Source organism: Rhipicephalus microplus, chromosome 7, assembly GCF_043290135.1.
Source record: "Rhipicephalus microplus isolate Deutch F79 chromosome 7, USDA_Rmic, whole genome shotgun sequence".
Classification (NCBI taxonomy): domain Eukaryota; kingdom Metazoa; phylum Arthropoda; class Arachnida; order Ixodida; family Ixodidae; genus Rhipicephalus; species Rhipicephalus microplus.
The window spans coordinates 6792495-6808362 of NC_134706.1; the positions used below are offsets into that span (position 1 = coordinate 6792495).

A 15868-nucleotide genomic window follows, 5' to 3' on the forward strand; every position below is an offset into this window, starting at 1 on the left:
CCCTGTCTGTTATGCCTTTTTTTTTTAATTCTGTCCTTGGAATGTGACTTACAAGACCTTAACAACACTTTTCACCTACAACAGTGCCGAGACATGGTCAAGGCATGGGCCAAGTGATGCTGACGGTGCCGAAATCTTCCAGTTGGCAATGCCGATGTCAACGTCACCGAACATAAATCACCGCATCGCGCCATTTTTTCTACGGGCCTCTGCCGTCATTTCCAAGCACCGATTCACTCGGGCCGTAATACCATGTCTCGACGAAGATTATGCTAAAAAAACGGAGGTCACGATTTAATGAAATATAATTACAGGTACGTTACACAATATGGGTCTAGACGAAAAATCACGAATAGGAGTAAAATACGACTAACGGCACAGGTACGTGCCACGGCTTGCGTGACTCATACAAATCTAGAGGCTTTGCTCTGGAGAAAAACTCTAAAAAGGGACATGCTAGAAAAATAGGGTGGGTCACTCCCACACGTGTCTGTACGTCTAACAGTACAAAGTTCATTGTACTGCCTAGGGCGGGACCACTGCGAAATAATTCGTGCCCTCGATTCGCATAAAACAGCACCAGGCACGTCACGCGCCCAAACTACGCGTTGGCTGCCGCAGTCATTCGAGCGCGACGGCAGTGCCTTCCCTCGTACGAGGGGCAGAAAACGTTCTTGGGTGTGACTGACTGTCACCTCCCCTTAGGTGGTGCCAGGACTTGCAGGAGCAGACGGTCCCGACATCACTGGCATCACCTGGACGGGCACGAGCTCTGCGCGGAGGAGGAGTGGTCGCTCGACGAGTTGCACGTGTTGCCGCTGTGTGAAGACTGCAGGCTGGACACGGAACCCCTGCGGACAGAGTGCGACAGGCGCACAAGCGTGACCCACGGCTGCGCTGGCATACTATTATTTAGAGTGTCGAGGACAAAGGTAGCCAGCAACATGGCCAGCTAGTCTTGCATACACCACATCAATGTCTAGAATGCCATGAGTACCATGTGATCGTATACAGGAGAGTCTCAGTGAACAAGATTGCTGCTTGAATGAAATGATTGCATCTAGTATGACTGGTTTCATATTGAATTTGGCTCCCCTTTTGATCTCTATGTAATGCAACTCCTGTTAAACAAACTGTGTTAATATTCGTGCACTTAAGTACTCAAAAAATATTACAGCATTTGAATTCACTTCAAAATTTTAGATAAGTTCAAATTTCTAAGTATTAAAAATGAATGAATGACCAGTTTGGTTATGTTGCTATCAATCTTAGTCACATTGGGACTTTGATGCTGATGTATAATAAAGCTATCAAGTCTATGCTTGTGAGAATATTCGAATGCTTTGAATATTTGAACGAATAGTACTGTATTCAAATTCACTTTCATTTAAATTCAAATTGTAGGGCTGAAAATTTTGAATAATTCCAAATGAATAAATAAACATATGTAAACTGAGTATGACCCCTTGTAAAGATGGTTTCACTGCAGTAAAGGTGTGCTATCCTGTGAATACATCTATGCAAAAAAAAAAAAGAAGCCCTACCGCAAAGCCCTACTTCAAGGTAAAATGCACATATTACCTCAACATATACTCATCATTTTTTTTTAGTTTAAAGGTTTGTTATACCGCCTTTAGTGCTCAAGGTACGGTAAATTTTAAAACTAAATGTGTTTCTTACAGGTTATCACTTGCATTTCTACCAGAGGTCGAATCCTACTGCCATTCAAAGTTGCTTTGCTTCCACTTTCTTCGAACCAAAATGACATTTGCACATGTCTTGTTTCAATCTTTAAAAATATTGCACAGGTTAGTTAGGCCGTCACAAACTTTACAATATGTGATATATTTTTCTTTACGATATGAGATATATGTTATTCGAATTTGATTCAAAGTTATTTGACCAAATCACTCCCTTCGAATTCACTTCAAACCTAAAATTTTTTATTCGCACAGGCCAAGTTCATAATAGCAACTCTTGTTTTACTGCGTACACTCCCCATTCCAGATTACATGCTATGTAATATACTTTGTCACTTATAAAAAAAAAACCTTGCTTCAAAAAAAAGAAAAAGAAAAAAAAGGTTTAAGAAATGTTTGACAACTTAAAGATTACATTTTGTACAAGAAAAATAATTGCATGTTAGAAATCAGCACAGACAATTAACCAAATGTGCCACCTTACACCCTTTGAGTCACTGATAAGCACAAGTAGGAGGGCTCCTCTCGCTCGTAGTGAATGAAGCCCTCCAGTGGAACTCGTCGAGCAACAAGTCATACTCACTTGTAGTCCTGCGACTTCAGGACTTCGTAGTAGTACATCACCTTTGCCTTGTGTGGAGCCAGGGGAAACTCAAACGGGTGGTGCTGGGGTCCCTCCAGGTGTCGCCATTGGAGGATGTACGTGCCCGACGCATTAGTCACGTGAGAGCCCTGCACAAATTAGCACAGCAGCGGATTCCTTCATTTGCTTGGAAGTTCGTGAAAATTGATGCCTTTAGTTCTTTGTTCTTTTAAAGTCCAGCCAGGCAAAACATACACTGAGAGCTGCAGCTGACCAGAGAAAGATCATCACCTACGTAACCATCTCCTCAGCTAAACATCATACCTACTGCAAAAGTTTCATGGGACTACCAGGATGCCGAAGCTTACTGAATGAGCAAAGCACTTGCTACACACAATCCCACACTTAGAAATCCGAATTTCCATCTTTGCCAGGCTTCTTGGAGTCTAGAACAACACAGCCTGCCTTCGTTTGATGTGATGCCAATGCTGCTACAGCTACCAGCTACAACTTGTTTTAAAGAGCTGCACCACAATCGAGAGAAGCTAAAGCTTTGACAATTTCACATAGACTACAGTAACCCTCACCTGCACACTCTCGCCATCATGGCACGTGAGGCATGGCTCAACCGTCTTGTAGTCCACTCCGGCCACCCAACCTTTTGGAACCACAGACGGGGGCGTGTCGAGCGTCAGCATGTTCAACGGCAGAGGGGAGTGGGTGCACCCGACGGTCTCCTCGTCGGCATCGGGGTCGCCCTCAGCAGATTCGGCGGAGGTCGTCTTGGGCGGGGGAAGCTCACGAGTCGTGTGCAGCACGGTGAACGACACGTCTTCCTTCATTATGTCGAAGTCCCAACAAATGACGCTGCCCTGATCTGCCACGTTTATCACCACCTGAACGAAATTTTTCGCACAGTTAGCAAGCAGACACGCAAAATATAAAATGGTGCTCTCGCAACAAGCAAATGACAAAGTGTTGTTTCTCGTTCTTGACAGTGAAGGATATAGTATCGGCTATGGCGGGTACCTGGAAAGTTTCGCAAAACTTCTGAGGTTCACACTCAGGTGGTCATTTCTTATTAATACAGACATGTTGGGCACACATAGGGTATTGAGTAACAAGACAACTAACCATAAATCGAAGAGCGCAATTTGTCCAAGCTCGACATGCACATTACGTGACATACAACAGACCGAGACAGGACCTTACCATCATCATCATCATCATCACCATTAACTCTCAAAGACCCTGAACAGGGCATTACATAAGGGGAGGGGTTACAGAGTTCGTGGGCCGTATGATTAGACAAACTCTACATACAGCACCCTTCAGAAATGCAGAAAGTACTGAGCACGTCAGACTAATGATCGCTAAAAAAAAATGTGTTGACACAAGATTGCGAGCATGTGAAAATTTAGAGCATAGGGCAATTACAAAGCTATTACAACATAGGGCAACTACATAGAGCAATTGCAAACAATTGAAACAGGTGATTATAAACAATTGTAGCAGTTATAAAAATGCATAAAAATGCATGCAATTATAAAAGTGTGTAGCTGAAGTCATCTAAGAAAAAAGCGTGCCTATAGATTGCTTAAAGTATTTTGAGTTCATCTCAAAGGCAATGGCATGAGGAAGGCAATTCTAGTCTTCGATGGCGGCCAGCAGAAATGATTTATTGATTGAAGGGTCGAACAGTGAAGGCGTTGAATGCTGTTGGATTCGAACAGGTGATGAGAAGTTTGAGCGGGTGGAAGTAACAGTGTTCCATGTAAGTGGGAGAAGTTGTGCTATTAGTGGAAACGGAAAAGTCGAGAGATTCTATGTCTTGTTACTAAAGGGGGAAGTTCAAGAGATGATGTTATGAGCATTACGTTAGCGTGTGAATTATAATTCGATGAAATAAAATGGGCAGCACGACTTTAGACGGTCTCGAGAGAGGCGATCAAGTATTCTTTGTAGGGGCTCCAAATGGCAGAAGCATATTCTAATTTGCTTCTAACAAAGGTTTCATAAGCCAATTTCCTAATTTCTGGAGGGGACAGACACAGGGTTCTTTTCAAGTAATCTAAGGTCCTGGACGTATCGGTTACAATATTTGTGATATGCTCAGACCATGACAGTTTGCTGGTAATGAGGACGCCAAGATATCGGTAAGAGGTTGTATCAGATAAAGTTGAAGAATTAAGAGTGTATTGATGTATCAAGTTACTCTTTTTGCGTGAAAAAACCATGTATTTGCACTATGAGGCATTAGTTTCCATGAGCCAACGTGAGCACCATGATTCTATTAGGTTTAAATTATGTTGTAATAAAGACTGGTCATTACTCTTCAAGATTCGATGGCAGACAACACAATCGTCTGCGAAGAGGTGAATAGATGACGTTATACCGAATGGCAAGTTGTTGATAAAAACAAGAAAGAGAAGCGGGCCAAGGACTCATCTCTGAGAAACGCCGGAGATAACTTGAACGGGTGTTGAAAGCTCGCCGCCGATGGCTGTGAATTGGGAACATGCTGTTAGAAAACTTTTTATCCATGATAAAGTAAACGGATCAAGATGCTAGAACTCATAAGAGGGCCTTGTCATCTGTGGCCACAAATGCATCAAAATACGACCTGATAGACATCCTTTGTAAGAAAGAATACCACACGCACTTTGACTTGCATCCAGTAGTGCTTGCGGGAGGTTTATTCATATATTTGTGGGTGCAAGTATTGCGCCAATGTTCTAGTACAAATATGCAATTAAACTCTGACACTGTCGACAAAAGAACAAGATAAATAGATTAAAAAAAAATTGGCCAGTTCCAAGTCATGACTGCCATTGGAAAACAAAGCTGTACGCGTGTAAGTGTATGCAATTGGCTAGCAAGATGTTGTCATAGATACTACACGAGATTTACTACTACTACTACTACTACTACTAATATGATGGTGCAGGGTAGATTAAGAGAGTAAAACAAAAAGAAGGTACCTCGTGAACCTGTCCTCGTGCCAGGCTGACCGAGTGGTACATGGTGTCATCAAAGAGGTGCATGCCATCTGCCTTCTCTCGTTCGTAGTCCTCCTCGGACATGTAGAATGTCTTCGGGATGAGCCCTCCATCAGGGATCGATGTCTGCACACGATGTCACCGTTAATATAGCAGAGGCCTACTTTAGGGACAGCTTTGGATATGTTTGGACATGTTAGGAGCAGCGCCATACAGATCGAAACCGCACCAACACTACATTCACGTTTACAATTTTTTCCTGCCTCTCCTGCTCTGAAACGCTAGTCTGACAAACTCGTGTCACTCGCCTCACATTTCACTTCCTGGCTGTTACATACATGACCAGTTGAGGTCGGTCATTTGAGAGTCTTGCTTATGTCATTTTTCAAAAAACTGCAGCATGGGGAAGATAAACAGGAGTTGTGTGCTTGACATTTCGACTTGTCGAAACTTCGGCTCAAGAACGTTGCCTTGAGCACACAAGCACTGTTCATGGATTTTTGTGTAGTCTTGTAGCACTAAAATTTCCCATGAACCCTACCATCAGTTCAAAACAGCAATGTGTCCATATTTTTTTCATCACCAATAGTACAGGTGTAGTTATTGCATATATGTTAATCAAAGGCTCGTTGAGGCTGTTACCGTTCACTCACCTGACATGGGCCACCCAAGAAGTCGGGCAGGTAAGACGGGTCGACAAACTCCGCCAGTCCAGGAGGGGCAGTGGGTCCGGTGTCGGCGAAGAAGGTGAACTTGGAGCGCGTGTTGTCATTGATGAAGGTTCCCACCAGGGCCCAGAGGATGGGGAACACCCGCGGAGCACGCACCACCAGGCAGCGGCCCATGGTCTCCGGGTAGTTGGACTCCACCATCTCGATAATGTGAAGCAGGGCTCGCATGCCGGGACGCCACAGGTGGCGCATGTTGAGTCCCTCGAGGTCGAGCAGGCAGGTCCAAGCGCTGATGGGCTTGCCTGCCTTGTGGGTGGCCTCCTCCGTGCGCTTGAGGCCTTCCTCGCAGAGGTGGAGCGTGAGTTTGACCAGACCCTGCTCGCCGATGGACTTGATGAACCCCTTCATGTCAACCTAGGCATGAAAGAAGTGTTTCGTATAATGCAGACAGGATCTCGTATGTACTGTACCTGTACTACAAGAATTTCTATTGTACCCAGCACGCTACAACAATCAATGTCAAGGACTCAGTTTACGTATGATGCTTTCACGACACCTTCACAAAAAAAAATAGCTGTAATTCAGCCATGTGGCACGGATGCGACATGCAAAATGAGGAAATATTTTGGTCACGCACATAGTGTAAAAACTGAAGAGGCAACAACTGGGCTTGATGAAGCCTTTTGTGCCAATCTATGCACAAGATATGTGAGCATTCTACATTTTAATGATGCAGCATGAGAGTACAAAACAGATGTTAGTATGGTTAAAGACGCTTAAAATGCACACTATGCAAGGGTTCTTAGCCAATTCCCACTTGTTGCAGGACTTGAGTTCGTCAAAACAGGCAGAGACGAAACAATAGAGACGTTATTAAACCTGTAATACAAATTTTAAAGATGATTAAAGTGCATAAGAATGGCTAGCTTCTATAATCAAGAAATGGAAATGACGTACTCAAATGGCTCTCTTTGACGGAGTTGACTTAGTGTGAATCATGTTGATTTTATGTGCTGTAGCTATTACATTCACCAGGAAGGCAGTAGGCACATAAATGTTGGTTGTAAATCTTTAATAACGATCAATCGGTACTTGGAACCTACAAGAATTTTACTTGAGTTTCTGCACCCCGAAGCTTTACAACACACCCTTATCCCTTTACAAAACCTTACACACTCGCAAAACAATGTTACATCCCTTACAATACCTTCACAGCTTTACAAAACACTCTTATACGGCTTAAATTTTTGCAATACAACTTTGCACCCCTTATAAAACTTAACACTCTCACACCTTTACAAAACATTCTTACACCCCCCGTGCCTTTGCAAACTTTTATAGCCCCACAAAGCAGTGTTACACCCCTTGCAAAACCTTACAACTTGGTACCTTAGCACCCTTACAAAACAATCCCTTCTGGAACTTTATGAGATTCCTCACTAATTTGCAATAACATGTGTCCATGTACTTTCAGTTGATAAATGAGCTCTTACGATACCAATCGCTAGCTTCTCGGTTAGCTCAATTGGCCCCAGAAAGGCGTTGGTCCGAGGCTCGATTACTGGACAAGGACGAAGTTTTCAGAAAACTAAGCAGCTTTTTTTTTTTTTTTGCTGAGAAATCTACACATACTTTCTGGCCGCTTCATGCTAAAAATGGGTGCTGGTCAATTTTCCTTTCTAAATACGAAGAGGAGGTGAATGCTTCCATGGTGGAGGACGCACCTGCCCCAGGCGGAGGATATACATGGGGCGGCCGTCCTTGTCGTGGTGGTGCCAGCCGCCCGGGAAGTACTCGCGCACCACAGTTGGAAGGTCATAGGTGCTGAGGATGCGGTCCACCTGGTACTTCTTGCGCCACACCAGGGACTGGCACAGCATCTCACGAGCTTTTTCCAGATTGAAGTCCTGAGCCTGAAGGAATCTCACCAGCATCTGGTCGCTTGGTACCTGCATGGAAAGCCACAACATTGTGAGCGGCAACCCTGCAAGCAGACTGCATTAGTGTTTGTAGCAACAGTAAAAGCACAGTTGCTCAGATTTCAGTGGACCGGAAAAAATGTCCGAGCTACTGAACGCCAAATTATCAAGAGTGTTACTAAAGCCATAGAGTTTCCCAACGATACACTAGAGGGAACTCTGGCACTCATGTCTATGGGCGCTGCAATGGACGGCACTTCGGAATGATGGTAGTACACAAATTTGTCGTACTTTCGGCTCCTGTTGGCATCGTGTGGCTTGAAGTGACTTTGTCACGAAATGACAATCGGCAAATGTTCACCAGTTGCACTTACCTACCCTAATCTTTTATCTTTTACACTAGCCATTTCAAAGCGAATCACATTCAAAACAGTTCGTTCTGTCATTCAAAACAAAACCAAAACGAAGTCACAAGTGCGATTCGAGGCCCACAAGTACCAAGACTAATCAAATCAGAGTACTACTAATTAGCTGAATGATCGCAGCACCAGAGTCCCCTCTAAATAATTTTATCAAACTCTATGACTAAAACAATAAACAGATGTCTTTTACAAGAATGCACTTTAGTTTTTTTTTTTTATGAATAGGTCAAACAAGTAGGCTTCTTATTTTCTGTAGAGCATAGTAAAAGCCACAATTTTCGTCATTTGCGACTTCTTTCACAATGTGATAGTGTGGTGAGTGAGAAAGCAAAAGAAGTTTGCTGCAACGCCTCAAGCCTTTTGGCCACCAACAATGTGATCGTGGAAGGTTAGTGGTCGTCTTGGTTGTCTGCGAATGACATTTTGGCTTCTTTGCACAGAACATTTGCAGCGCTTTATGCTCGGTGTGCTCCAAGGATAGTCCGAATTAAGCGGGTTGTGTCCAAATGTGACCAAAACCATGAGAGTCTGATGTTATTAAACAATGCATATGCTTTCCAGGACCAGAGAACACATCTGAATTATCTGATTTTCCAAATTAGCCAGGGTATAATTAACGAGCTTTTTTTTAATGATGAAATAGGAGAGGCTGGTGCAGTTATGGTGGCACCGGCTAATCCTTTTTTCTTAGTAGGCAAGATATGCTATAAGATCACAAATAAGGGCACAAAGTGCGAGTCTGTACAACATAAGATGTGCAAGTACATGAAACTTCACAGCTCGAAACTTCACAGGCCAGTTCACATACAGACTAATAGCTTCATATGTTCCACCACAAGGTCAACTCTCCTCGCATGACAGTTCATATTCACCCGATAGATGCATATGTACACAATTTCCACATGCAAGGTCAGTCCACACTGAGACAGATAGTTATACATATTAAACACCACTATATAAATATTACATACTTTCTTTTGCATGCAGACGACATCACATATGGTCAATATTTCCATAAAATCTTTGATTCCTCAACAAACGTCTTGAAGGCAGCAAGTGCTCTTTTCTGAAGACCTGCAGTCGGCCATGGACCTAGTATTTTCGTCACTGTGAAGGGCCTCCGATCTAAAAGTTGCAAGCTTCCTCGTAATACTTGTCCTTGTGTGTCATGTTTCGGGCACCCCAGAAGCAGGTGAGGTATATCTTCGTCAGGGTGGCCGCAGGAATACCCTGTACTAGGCGCACGCTTTATCTCGTGTAGGAAATGTCGAGTAAATGCTGTATACCACGCCGTAGAAGGTGAACAAATGTTTCAAATCTCCCACTTCCCCTTAACTCTGATGAAATGCTTAGTTTTATGCAAGGGTCTATTAAAAATATGTCTGAACATTTAGAACTTTCGTTGAACCATATGTCTTTGGTAATGCTACATGTTATCTGTCTGAGAAGTAGACGTATTTCGGCATGAAATTGGCAGCACAAATCTCCCTTCGTTACTGTAGGCCCTATTGGTCGCGGCGTCCGCTGCAGTGTTTCCTGGAATGCTGCAGTGATGTGGGATCCATTTAAATGCAATCACGAGGTTCATTTTTCTTGCTTTTGCATGTTCTTTCAAGGTCTCATATAACAGGGAAGTGTTCTGAAGGAGGTTTTTATCACTTTGCAGTGACGCTAGAGCAACTATCGAATCGCTAAAAATGACCCATTTTGTGCCTCTTTTTCGGATGTTATAAAGCATAGCGCAGATAGAATTGCAAACATCTGCGCAGCAGTAGACGTCATGAGCTTTTACTGTATATTAAAAAAAAAAAAATTGGCGTTGCTGGCTTGTACGTGAAGACACGAGAAATCACTCAACAGGAAACAGTGCTGGGGTGGTCGTTTCGACAAGTGGACTATTCTTCTTCAAGTTAGCAAATGCATTCCTTAGAAGCCTCTTTATGTACACTCTGCTCACTCTACGCCGACCACAAAAGTGAGAGAAGGGAGCAGGTGCGACAATCGACAAAACTCCAGCGGCATTTCCAGTTCAGTCATTTCTCATTACTTCCAGACTCAATTTTCTTGTCAACTTCCGACTTGTATGGCATGTTCACAGAGACTCAAATTCCAAGTGCATTTCTTTTCATACACTTGGTATACAAACTCCACTGCAGCAGTGCAGCTACATTTTAGGGTGTGCAGGAAGCATCCAATGATAGCACCGTAGTCCTGCTTAAAATGAACGGCACATACTTTTCCTTGGTGTGCTTCGGTGATCCACTTCTTGAGCATGACCAGACAGGATTCCTGGTACGGAGTGAGCGAACCCAAGCACCGCTCAATGTACTCAGACTCCAGCTTGAAGTTTGCATCTGGCGGAAAAAAACGAAACACAGATTAACTGACCGAGCCATACAATGGTGTAAACACGGAAAAATCACAAGGGGGACGGGACGTATGACTTGGGTTAATACTATATATACGAACACAAAAGTAAAAGAAGAAGTATCCCTGCAATAATCGTGCGCAGAGCAACTGCTGTACTGCAAAGCATATCATGCGTGCCTTTTCAGCAACTGAGTTTTAAGTAAAAGAATGTGCCACAAGAAATGCAGAATAAATTTGGCTGTGTGCCAGTCCGACCTTGTGCGGCGAGCGACTCGGAGGCTCCCGACGGCGAAGTGACCTTCTCGCCGAGCGACTTTTTGCGCATGCTGTCACGCAGGGTCGGTGCCTTGACATCGCCGCTGCCTTCGGTGCCGGGCTTGTCTTCGAACGGAGGAATGTACGTGATGTTCTCCTTCAAGAGCTCGTTGATGTAGTACTCAATGATCTCTTTTCCCTGGGCATAAGCAAGGAACCAGTGTCACAGCCTCAGGTAATGTAGAGCGGAAAGCTACACTAGTGATTCAACAAACTTCACCAAGCTCAGTTACAATCTAGCCGAGACGGCGACGAGTGAAACACCATTCAGGCATCGTGTGAAAATTGAACTCCCTCCCTCTCTTAGAGCGAGTAAGTAAATGTCAAGCTACTACTTTGGTCAAGAATATTGCACACACGTGTGGTACAGGCACACAACATCAACTGATGCATGACGAATTCCACTCGCTTACAAAGGCATGCCTTCATCAATACAAAGCAGTCACAACTCATCTTTATTTTCTCCTGTTCTCCATGAGACAGACACAATGAGACAAGTACTAAAGAAATGAATTATCAATGCTCTAAACCTCTTTTTTTACTATAAACAACTTTATATTTTGCTCGTTTGGTAATACTGTCACAATTCCCAAAAACTGCCAGGCCAGTGTGCAACGTGCAGCACAGTCACAGCAAAAGCTGGAAGAGCGGCCTTTCAGAGTCTTTTCTAAACACGCTTTGGGTAACTGCTACAAGCACACTTGCTGGGTACCCACTGCACCATAAATAATCATAATTTTTGTGTAGTAGGCCGCCATTAACTATGTTATTCACTGTGATTCTTCGTAGAAGCGTGGTATCCACTACAGACTTGCTAGGATTTTTGTCCAATTTTTTATGCTGTGGCTGACAATGATGAAGAATTATGCCTCAAGTGGGTATGCGCCACAGTTGATAGGTTAACAAGAACAAGCTTTTGTAATGAGTTGAGCATTGAACGACCGACTCGTTACGCGATTTGCATTGTGTGACGCCTGGTTGTTCCTCTGCTGTTCTAAATGACTTTATTACTCATACCAGCGAGATTCCTTTCCCAACATCAAGCCTGCTCAAGGCAAGTTTCCAACGCAGTTCCAGGCACCGGCGTGGCTCTGCGTTAGAATACTGGGCTGGCACACAGGGAACACGTGTTCGTATCCCGCTGAGCCCCTAATGTTTCTATTTGCTAAAGTTTTTTTTTATTTCATGCGATAGTGGTTACGGACACCGGCGGTGGCGGCCTATGCACGCTAAATGTGGGGCTTAATGTAGGCAGCTCACAAATTAGTCAGTTGATTTAGTTAATAGATACTTCGCCCTACAAATTCGTCCAAGCAAGACAGGCACAAAAAACAATATGCAGATAAGTACAAAATTGGAAAGATAAAAATGTAAAACAACTATAAGACAAACTTTCAAGCCAATGCTAATTAAATGTGTCAAAACTAATTTATATAAAAGTGCTTAAGATCAGTTAAACGGTTCAACTTTGCTATGGTGTGTGGAAAAACTGAAAACTGAAACATGTTAGTTTCAGCAAAGCAGGTGTTAGAAAATGGGCTTGATGACACTGGTGAATGTCATGACACTGGTGATGATACTAGTGATACCTTGGAGATGTTCTGGGAGTACTGCTTCATGGCCAGCTTCTCAACCGCACTCTCAAACCCAAAAAATGACTTGACATCGAGAGAGGCGCTCTGCTCAAAACAGGTCCAGTCAGGGTTCTCTGGATGCACCTGGTAATTTGAAGGGACAACAACAAAAGTTGTCGCATGAACATCACGAAGGTGCAGGTCATAAGTAGCAGTGGCAGCATTTGCAGTCACAGAATGTGCCACACCCCCCAATGTTAGTCCCAAATATATGTCGTTCAAAAAACCGCCAGGCCTGCGCAGAACACCTAGCACAGTCACAATGAAAGCTGGAAAAGCGGCCTTTCTAGAGCTTTTTTTAAATACTTTTTGGGTATCTACTACTACTAGACTTGCAGGGTACCTACTACCCCATAAATGGGTAATCATAATTTTTGTGTAGCAGGCAGGCATTCACAGTGCTATCCTTCATCATTTTTCAGATAAGCGCAGTACCCCCTACACACTTAAAAGCAAGAAACTTTGCTGCAATTTTCGATGCTGCCGCTGATGACGATAAAGAATTATGCCTGAAGCTTTAGTAATGGGTTGGCTCATTCGATGACCTACTCGTTACATGATTCGAGTTGTGTGACACGTGGTTGTTCCTTGGCCGTTCTAAAATGCTTTATTACTTATATTATTACGAATACTTTGCCGACATCCTGAAGTTTAGAACAGAGCTTTAAGCGCAGGCTTGGCTCAATGGTAGAACACTGGGCTCGCATGCCGGAGACCCAGAATTCCATCATCTTTGCATATTTATATACTAAGTTTTTTTTTTCTTACTTCGTGTGATAGTGGTTACGGACACCGACGGCGGCAGTGGCGGACAACTACGGCGCACGCTACCCTTGTGATCTCATAACAGCTTTTGCTGTAAAAAGACAGTGTGACGGCATGAAAGCCCTGTTAACCTCTTGGAGGGACACTAACATGAAACATTCAATTGCTTCAGACAAACAAATTATTCCTTCAGAACTGTGTTGTCGTTATGTCACCATCATAAATTAATATTAGCAGAAGAATTGAAGGTCGCAGTCTGACGTTTTACTCTCGCGCTGACTTCAGTCGTGAATGTCAATGCAATGTCACAAGCTTGATCATCTTTAATTTTGTGAAACTTTCTAAGACATCGCATCCCTTTGCGACTTAAATGAATGTCTGAAGTTTAAGATCATTTACATGCATAATGTTTTTCTGCTACAGTGATAATGCTCATGAAACCTTCCTGTCCATAATACAGGCATGATGTTTTGCAGAATACCAATGCATGCAGTTCTGTGCAAAAAAAAAAAAGAAGAAGGTGAATATAAGAATAAGAGATATAGTTGCCAAAGAACATTAACAAACTTCTGTTAGCCTATTTTAAAAACTTTCCATCCTCACAGAGTAAGTTAATCTGCTCATAAAACCAGTGAACCTTTTACTTTTGTATAAATTATCCATGCTATAATGAAAATTTCTCTTAAATAAAAATTACAAACTGGTTATCCTAATATAAATTTCGAAAAATGGCAAACAGACAAGATTTCTTGCGCTTATGAAATGAGCCAAAGTATGTCTTGTGTAAATTGCTATTTAGATTTCAAGCATACGAAAGGTGTGATGAGGACACCTTTGTGATTAATCTACTTTATTCATGTTCAAACTGATCAGATCATGCACCATTTATGGCACTGATTAGAACGAATTAATATTATGTTTAAGAGCAAGATGGGTCCCTAAAATTCTCGTTCTCATTCATTTCTGGGACTTGTATTAGAACTAAATGAACAAGACCACCTCCCATAACAACACTAGTAGATGCAAGTGCAGAGCATAAAAAGCAGTTGTTTACCTGAAACACAGTCTGAAATGGACGAGAAACAAACAGAAAGAATATTCAAAAGCCATGGATACCCTCTTTTACAAGAAGCTTAAAAAAAAAAAGAAATGGCACCCCCACTCACCGAATAAGTGCAGTTTTCTTTGATGCCAACTCGGGCCGAGAAGCTTTCATTATAGGCTTCGATTTTAAGTATTCGCTGCCGCCGATCTAGGGAGTTCTTCTGTATGAAGTACACAAAATCTACTCCTATTATCTGTAAGATAAAACCAAGAAAAGAAAAGGCCAGATATAGATATTATGGCCTTGAGTACAGTGCACTTGCACCACAAAAAATGAAATGGATGACACACTTATTGTGCACTTAGGATCCCCCACCACAAAACGTGAAGTCATATGATTGATCCTTTAAATTCAATTCAATTCAATGTCTTTATTTTCTTGACAAGGGAAAGGTGAGGACTGAAGGCTTATGAAAATGATTCTCTTCCCCCCATCCATAATACACTTTAGACAACAATTAACATTCTTCTTTTAAAGTGTATTGCTCTTATACCTCAGGTTTAAGCAGTACTACAAAACAAAGAAACATTTTTTTAAATTGCACATACAAAATTTGAGCATACATAGTATATGTACCATTATGTATGTACAAATTCTGTCAAACTCACAACTGCATATACATAACATATACATACTTATATAACATTCACAAGACATCTGCTTGTAAAACACCAAAATATAAATGCATAATTCTCAGTGGTTTCCAAATTCAAGCTATACATCCATAACGACCAGAGATATTGTTAAGTCAAAAAAGAACAAATCCTTAATAAATATAAGAAATACCAAATACACCATCAATTATACATTTCTCAGTTACCTCTGAAGTTAGTGGAAGGATAAATATAATTAATTAGTAATTAATAATATAATTTGCTATTCAAATGCAAAGGAGGAGTACTCCTAACTAACATGACCTGTTTTGTTTAATAAAACTTCAGAAACTATCAAGCCAAGCAAGATGAGGCACCTTTGATAATGAATTATCTACTTATCAAAATGCCGTCCAGTCTTGCTGAGGCATTTACAGTCAAAACATCATTATAACAAAGTTGCATCTTACAGCATTCATTAAACTCACAAATTCGTTATAAAAATATATTCTTAAAGCTCTATTTATTGCAAGACTATTCTTAATTATTTTTGTTATGACCAACATTTTGTTATATTCGGGTTTGTTATATCGAGGTTTGAGTGTATTCCTGTTCAGGTGACCTGCATGCCATCTAAGAGCACCAACTTTTTTCTGGCATTGTTGCTATTGCAATAGTGCTTTACAGTGCATCAGCTTTTCATCATCATCAACCTCAAAAAAAAACTACACTCTACACAATGGTCTGTCAAGGTCTCCTGGTTACCTAGTTTTAAAGGCCCGGGTATTAATC

At 42.1% G+C, this 15868-nt stretch overlaps 1 protein-coding gene across 1 annotated transcript in view; it reads right to left on the bottom strand.

Annotated features, from left to right (window-relative positions):
* Positions 1-267: 267 nt before the first annotated feature.
* retm (real-time) overlaps positions 268-15868 on the bottom strand; it is a 41444-nt gene continuing 25843 nt past the window's right edge. The window contains exons 3-12 of the mRNA XM_075868546.1: positions 14545-14676; positions 12569-12697; positions 10920-11118; positions 10530-10648; positions 7678-7902; positions 5936-6367; positions 5265-5408; positions 2871-3179; positions 2284-2432; positions 268-851 (exon numbers count right to left, since the gene is read on the bottom strand). Coding sequence (XP_075724661.1) covers positions 752-851; positions 2284-2432; positions 2871-3179; positions 5265-5408; positions 5936-6367; positions 7678-7902; positions 10530-10648; positions 10920-11118; positions 12569-12697; positions 14545-14676 — 1938 coding nt within the window. The 3' untranslated portion in view covers positions 268-751. The remainder of the gene's footprint in view (positions 852-2283; positions 2433-2870; positions 3180-5264; positions 5409-5935; positions 6368-7677; positions 7903-10529; positions 10649-10919; positions 11119-12568; positions 12698-14544; positions 14677-15868) is intronic.